At 35.0% G+C, this 6386-nt stretch overlaps 1 protein-coding gene across 2 annotated transcripts; it reads left to right on the top strand.

The window, feature by feature from the left end:
- Nucleotides 1-2574: 2574 nt before the first annotated feature.
- Nucleotides 2575-5176, top strand: LOC118038152 (uncharacterized). 2 transcript variants are annotated; one of them, XM_035044457.2, is made up of 4 exons: nucleotides 2575-2803; nucleotides 2988-3235; nucleotides 3393-3540; nucleotides 3695-5176. In XM_035044457.2, exons 2-4 carry the CDS (start codon nucleotides 2990-2992, stop codon nucleotides 4690-4692), a joined length of 1392 nt encoding a protein of 463 aa, XP_034900348.1. In that variant the 5' UTR covers nucleotides 2575-2803; nucleotides 2988-2989; the 3' UTR covers nucleotides 4693-5176. The 2 variants fall into 2 exon arrangements, with proteins under 2 accessions (XP_034900348.1, XP_034900347.1); XM_035044456.2 differs by having other exon boundaries at nucleotides 2576-2803; nucleotides 3393-3612.
- Nucleotides 5177-6386: the final 1210 nt, after the last annotated feature.

Raw genomic sequence — 6386 nt, 5'->3', positions numbered from 1 at the left:
TGGGTTTTAGACATAATTTTTACATGAAAATGACTTTTTTTAAGTGTATAAGATGTATCAAAAGAGAAAATTACAAAATTTCAGAGTTGAGTTTAAATTGGTTGATTGGTTGAACTAGCTCAAGGTAACCGGTCGATCAGTTACTTGAAAGTATAAATACTACTATCTCTTTTCAACATCTTGCAAAATCCCTAAATCAATTTTGAAAACCCTAACCTAAAACCCTCTTTAAAAATCTCTTAGATTTCAATAAAAACCCAACCTTTTAAAGTTAATTTCTTTAAGTTTCAAAGGTAGGATACTTAAGTAGCATTCCATAGATGTTGAATAAAGGATAAAACAAGCCAATAATCCTCATTCTCTTACAAGTGACAATGTAAAAAGGTATATGAATACTTTCTCAAATAGAGCTATTGCTATTGAAAGGGGTATATGAGATGATTTAAATATATTTGGGATAGAATTATTGTTTGATGAAATGGGTTGGAGTATGATTTATAATATGAAAAAATCCACATACCCTATTCTTATTAGGATGTTTTCTTTGCTAATATAAGGATAATCATGGAGCCTAGAATTACTAGTAGTCTCCAAAATAAGAGTATAGAGTATAGTTGTGCTATATTACCCAACATTTTTTATATTAGCAATGATGGCCTTGATGTTTTTGAGATGAAGATCATCCCTATTATTGAGGGATTTGTGTGTGATGATGTTCTCATAATACACAATGGTAGAGATGATTTTGCACTGACTGCTAAAATTAAAAGTCAATACTTGATGCTTAGGCCTAGATTGCTACATAGGATTATAGCACATAATATCCTATAAAAAATAGGCATTATGATGAGGTTACTTTAATAGATATACGCTTGATTGACTGCATGATTAGAAGAAAACCTATAAACCTTTCTATATAATGATAAAGAATATAATTACGGCATATGATAAAAAACAGAAGTCATTACCTTATGGACAATGTTTATCCATCATTTTTTAGCATTTCAATATTGTGTTAATAAGTACGGATAAGACTATATATTCTAAGCATATGGAGATAAACCATAAAACCCTCACTAAGATGAGAATTTGATTAAATGAGGAAGATGTTTGGGTCATTAGAGATCAAGTGGGAGGTCATGCTGAGAAATAGTATGATGACGAAGAAGAATCACATATTGGTGGTTGTGATAATGTTTTATCCTAGTTGATTACATAAACTTCTTCCTGTGGTTGATTATTTTCTCCTAATCAATTGTTATCCTCTCTTTCTTAACTTTGGTCGATCATAAACTTAGTCAATCATATTATTCATGATTGATATCAGTTTATCTATATAAATAGTGAATAATTAATGTTCTTATATGCTTGACACATAGATTTTTTTTTTTTTTGCATAAACAATATCTTTTATATTCTTTTATTTCTCAAAAGATAGAATATTTTCTCCATAATATTTATACTAAAATCAATTGATTGAATAGAACAAATATGACATGAAAAGTCACGTTATTCACTCAAAACTATTGAATATGTTCCTAAATGTGTTTAACATTTTAATTGTTTCAGATATTTTTAGACTTTTAGACGTGATAATTGAGCTCTATAAATTGCACTTGATTATTCATCTCCCGCATAAAAAATTCTCAATTGCTCTTTCAAAACTCTAAGAATTCTTTGCAGACGTAAAAATCAAGAACCCTAAACACCTTCATTTTTTTCAAAGACCACTAAAATGGCAACCTCAAGCTCTTTTCCATCAAAGTCTACACTAAATGAAACCCTCAAGTTTATATGTTGAATCATAATTTAAACTGTACTCTAACTAAAACATAGATTCTTTTCTGACAAATTCATGAATCCTAACTTGTTATGTAATTCTAACTAGTTATACATGTTAAGGAATCATGTTCTGCATAAGCTTGCATGCTCTGGTCGGTTATAAGAATTTTTCTTTGTGTTCAATCACTTTATCCCAGTCGATTACATGAACACCCTTTCTATAGTTGATTGTTTTTGGTTCATGATGAATCTTTTGATCGATCTTAGTACTCGCCCATTCTATAGTTTATTGTTTTCTCTTCATTGATCGTTGTCTTATTTTACTTGTCCTTGGTTGGTGACGACTTTTCCATCTATCATAATACTCACAAACAATTTTAGCTCTGATCTTTTATTGTACGGCAATTAACAATTGCTGATACGAGGATGTTATGTTTTTTTGTATAAAGAAAGAGTGGAGTGCATCGTTCGGGTATTGAACTTGGGTAAAAGAAAGAGCCCCAGGAGTTTTGAATTTTGATATGAAGCCATTCTCAAATTTTCCATCTCATGTGATGAATGTCCAGTAGATAAGAACTAAGAACAGTAGAATGGTGACACCCGAAAGACATGTAGGGGAAAGACTAGAAGTCCCATGTTTAGTCAACACAGTTTTTAGGGTGTTTTGTAATTTGACCTAACCATCAACACACCTAAATGTCAGAATTACCCCTCTTAATGAGCGAGTTTTCTTGAATTTGTATTTTTCTGCACCTCATAGTTGAAAGTTTATTGTGCCTCTATTTGCGAGTTAAAAACATCCATGGGATCCTATTTCCCTGTGTGTGTGTATAAAAGGAAAAAAAAGAAAGGCAATTAAAAACAAAACCAAAAGCTGTAAGCTTAAAGCTTTATTTTGACATTTTTCACTGCCGCACTCCATATCGTTTCTTCTTCACATGAGACATCAGTAGCAATTGCAACAGCCAAGGTTTTTGTCTTGAGCATGCCAATGTAGAAGTGAGAAATCAGGCCTAAGTAGGTGAGTTTGTTAATCTTGTCTTAGTTTTGTGTGTTTTTGGCTCTTTAGATTATGGGTTTTTCCCCATGCTGTCTCTATATTGTTCTTTTTGTCACAAACTTGCTTTTGTTTTGACTGGAATGATGGAGATACATATCGAAGTGGGTTTGATTAAGGTGTACTGTTTGCTTCTCTTTTTGCATAGATATGTTTAAGAACCAACTGCAAGAACTTGCACAAAGAAGTTGTTTCAACCTTCCTGCTTATGCTTGCATTAGAGAAGGACCTGATCATGCCCCAAGATTCAAAGCTTCCGTGAACTTTAATGGTGAGATCTTTGAAAGTCCCAGTTACTGCACTACATTGAGACAGGCAGAGCATGCGGCTGCTGAAGTTGCCCTTAATGTTTTGTCTTCAAGGGGTCCTGCAAGGTCTCTAACAGCAAGAGTTCTTGTGAGTTTACTTTGCCATAATCTTTCTAGATGGTTTGTTTTAGTTGGTTTTCTTGATTGCTTAAGGTGATTAGAGGATGGATACATACCCAGTTTATTTTCAAATCGATTCCCTCTAGATCTAGTCTTAATTGTTTCTCTCTGGGAATCAAATGAAGGATGAGACTGGAATTTACAAGAACCTGCTTCAAGAAACTGCCCATAGAGCTGGGCTTAACCTCCCTGCATATACCACTGTGAGATCAGGTCCTGGTCATGTCCCAGTTTTCACTTGTACCGTGGAGCTTGCTGGTATGAATTTCACAGGTGAGCCTGCAAAGACAAAGAAACAAGCTGAGAAGAATGCAGCTATTGCAGCCTGGTCTGCTTTGAAAAGAAGTACAAATCCCATTCCTCATTTCTTGTTTATTCTCATAGTTAATTATATTATTTGCATAATCAATGTATACATTTTGTGCAGTGCCAAACTTGGATTCTTTGAGTAGCAGAGAAACAGACACCCGTGAAGAACAAGATCAAGCAGTTGTGGCAAGGGTACTGTCAAATTTCAGATCCAAAGATGAAGTTAAACATGCAAGAAACAGGGATCATAACCAAGCAAGAAGAAGGATGGTTAGGGGGCACAGAGACAGTATCTGTGCATCGTCTTCCTCCACCTCAAATAACTCTCTACAGTATCCACATTGGAGGCTCCTGGATCTTATATTGGATTCTGCCTCGGATGGTTCAACACAAAAGCAAAAATCCTCCTTTATGTCTCTCCTTCCCCCACCCCCACCTAGAACAACTTCAAAGATTCTACCACCAACCTCACATATAGACAATCCATCTCACTTTATATTAAATAGGCCTATTCCACTACAAGTTAAGGGAAAATCACAAGTTCAAGCACCTGAGATTCCAGTTGCACTTGAAGAGCACTTAAAAGATGAAGAAGAATGGTTAGGCACTAAATCAGATGTCATCAAGAAACCCATTGAAAAGGAGGGTGCAAGCAATTCAAATTCAAGTAGTCTTTATGCTTCAAGTTCTATATACAGGCCATTTCCTTTCTCCAACACTGGGAAGCCAGTCACTTCCTTGCTCGATAACACTAGCCAGCATGAGTCAACCCGCGTTAGTAGCAGAATTTTTGGGTCTACAAATCCATCTCCAATGGCATCAACCTCCATCCATACACCCTCAAATACCCATATTCCTAGGCCCATGTTCACTGGAGGGTTTAACCCTCACAGGATTGCTCCAGCTGTTCAAATAAGATCAGTGATTCCAGTTTGTGCAGCACCACCATCACCAATCAGACCTCCACAATCATCATCAGCTACAAATGCTCCTCCTCGTCCTGCTACTACGGGAGTAGCTGAGGTATCAATGTTCAAAAAGACGGAGTCAAATCAGACTCAACTGAGTTTTACTGAGTTCAAAAACAAGCTACAATTAAGTAGTAGTAAAAAGTGAAGATGAGAGAAATCGTGTTTAAACCCGTAATCAAGCATTTCTTGCAGTCATGACTTGATTGGTTGGTTGTAAAAACAAGATTAGTCCTTTTTTGGCCTTTCAAAAACAAACCATGGTTTTGTCTCAGGGGTTAAATTTTGTACTAATACTCCTCCTGGATTAGATAATTCTATAAAGTCCAATCCACATTACATTTACTGCAGAGAGAGAGAGAGAGAGAGCGCATTAAATGTGATCTGGGAGAGTGGGTTGGAGGAGATGAGAGAGAGAGGGGGGGCAGATGGGGGTCGCAATGAAGTCAGTCTGGGGGGAGGACCAAACAGACAATTGCAGCGATAAAGGCAAGCCATTAATTTACCCTTCGAGTTTCAGACCAGAATTTATTGGTCTTGTCTTCTCCATTAATGCCTTCATCTTCTTCTCCTCTTATTTATTGTTAGCCATTTACTTTCACATTGTTTATAATATTTCTTTTCTTTGGTTCCCTTTTTATATAGTTTTTCTCCACCATTATTGACTGTGAGGTGTGAACAAATCTCTGTAAAGGTGAGTGAGATGCTTCTAGGCAGGCTAGGAGTTTTCAAATGTGAAGTGGCCGTTAAGTGCATATTGGGCATTCAATGTTTAGAGCAAGGGTAAATTGGTACTGTGAGTATGATCTCCTACCATTTTACCCTTCTGCCCCCAACCAAGCAGGTTTGACTTTTATCAGATTTAGTATTTTTGTGAAAGAGACTTGGCTTGCTATGGTCCATATGGATGCATTCGGAGCTTGTTGTCATTTGGAAGTGACAAGGAGAAGCCCTGACTTGGCAGGACAGATTGGTCAATTGGATAATTCTGCCTAATAAGCTATGACAGTGCAGCACATGCCCATTAATTTTTAGTTTGGAGGTCCCCGCAGTTATACTTTGGAAACGGGTTTCAGTTCGAACTAAGATCCGGCTACTTTGGGTTAGAATTTTTTTATATTTGTTTTTTTTTATTAAAATAACATTTTTTTAATTTATATAAAAAAAATTGACTCGAACAATTCTATGATCCAATCAAAACTCAGAATTCAAACCTTAAATCGAGCTGGGTTTAAAAACTATGCATGCAGGTAATAACTTCCTTGTATACAAAATGTGTATTTTCTAGTGCTTGGAGTAACATTTTAGAAAATATCGATAGCATGAAGAATGGATCATTCCAATTATTGTTATGAAATTTAGTCTAATTTAGCAGGTTGATATAGATTATGAGACCTTGATCATGTTTTAAAGAGATAAAATTTAGGCTTGAATTTAACCATGTCAAACCCAAGTAACTCGCAAGATCAACCTGGAATCCAGTAACTCGGTCTAAGTGAGACTTGATTTTTTTTTCTTTTATATATATATATATATATAAAAAACTTAAAAAATATATAATTAATTTATTAACACTTAACCTTATTTTTTTATATAACATATGAATTATTTTATAACTTTTTAATATAGAATAATAACTATATATAAAATCTACATTCATATTGAATGTTTTTTACTGTTTTTTTTTTTATATATAATAAAAAAATTATACACACACACACACTCGGCTTCTTAACCGCATCAACACCAAGCTGATTTTAATAACTACGATTTAAGTCCTTTTAGCAGCAAGGTTGGAATCAATAGATGCGGAGGCTGCTCCCAAATATCTTCCTGGTTGGA

This window comes from Populus alba, chromosome 17 (genome assembly GCF_005239225.2).
Source record: "Populus alba chromosome 17, ASM523922v2, whole genome shotgun sequence".
In the NCBI taxonomy this organism is placed as follows: Eukaryota; Viridiplantae; Streptophyta; class Magnoliopsida; order Malpighiales; family Salicaceae; genus Populus; species Populus alba.
The sequence above is the reverse complement of the archived record's forward strand: the minus strand, read 5'-3'. Positions and strand labels throughout refer to the sequence as shown.

Excerpts from the sequence above, each read along its gene's own strand:
- LOC118038152 (XM_035044456.2), top strand. The coding sequence starts at position 2,990 with ATGTTTAAGAACCAACTGCAAGAACTTGCACAAAGAAGTTGTTTCAAC. Across the intron at positions 3,236-3,392 it reads CTCTAACAGCAAGAGTTCTT|GATGAGACTGGAATTTACAA; the intron begins GTGAGTTTACTT and ends AATCAAATGAAG. Across the intron at positions 3,613-3,694 it reads CTGGTCTGCTTTGAAAAGAA|TGCCAAACTTGGATTCTTTG; the intron begins GTACAAATCCCA and ends CATTTTGTGCAG.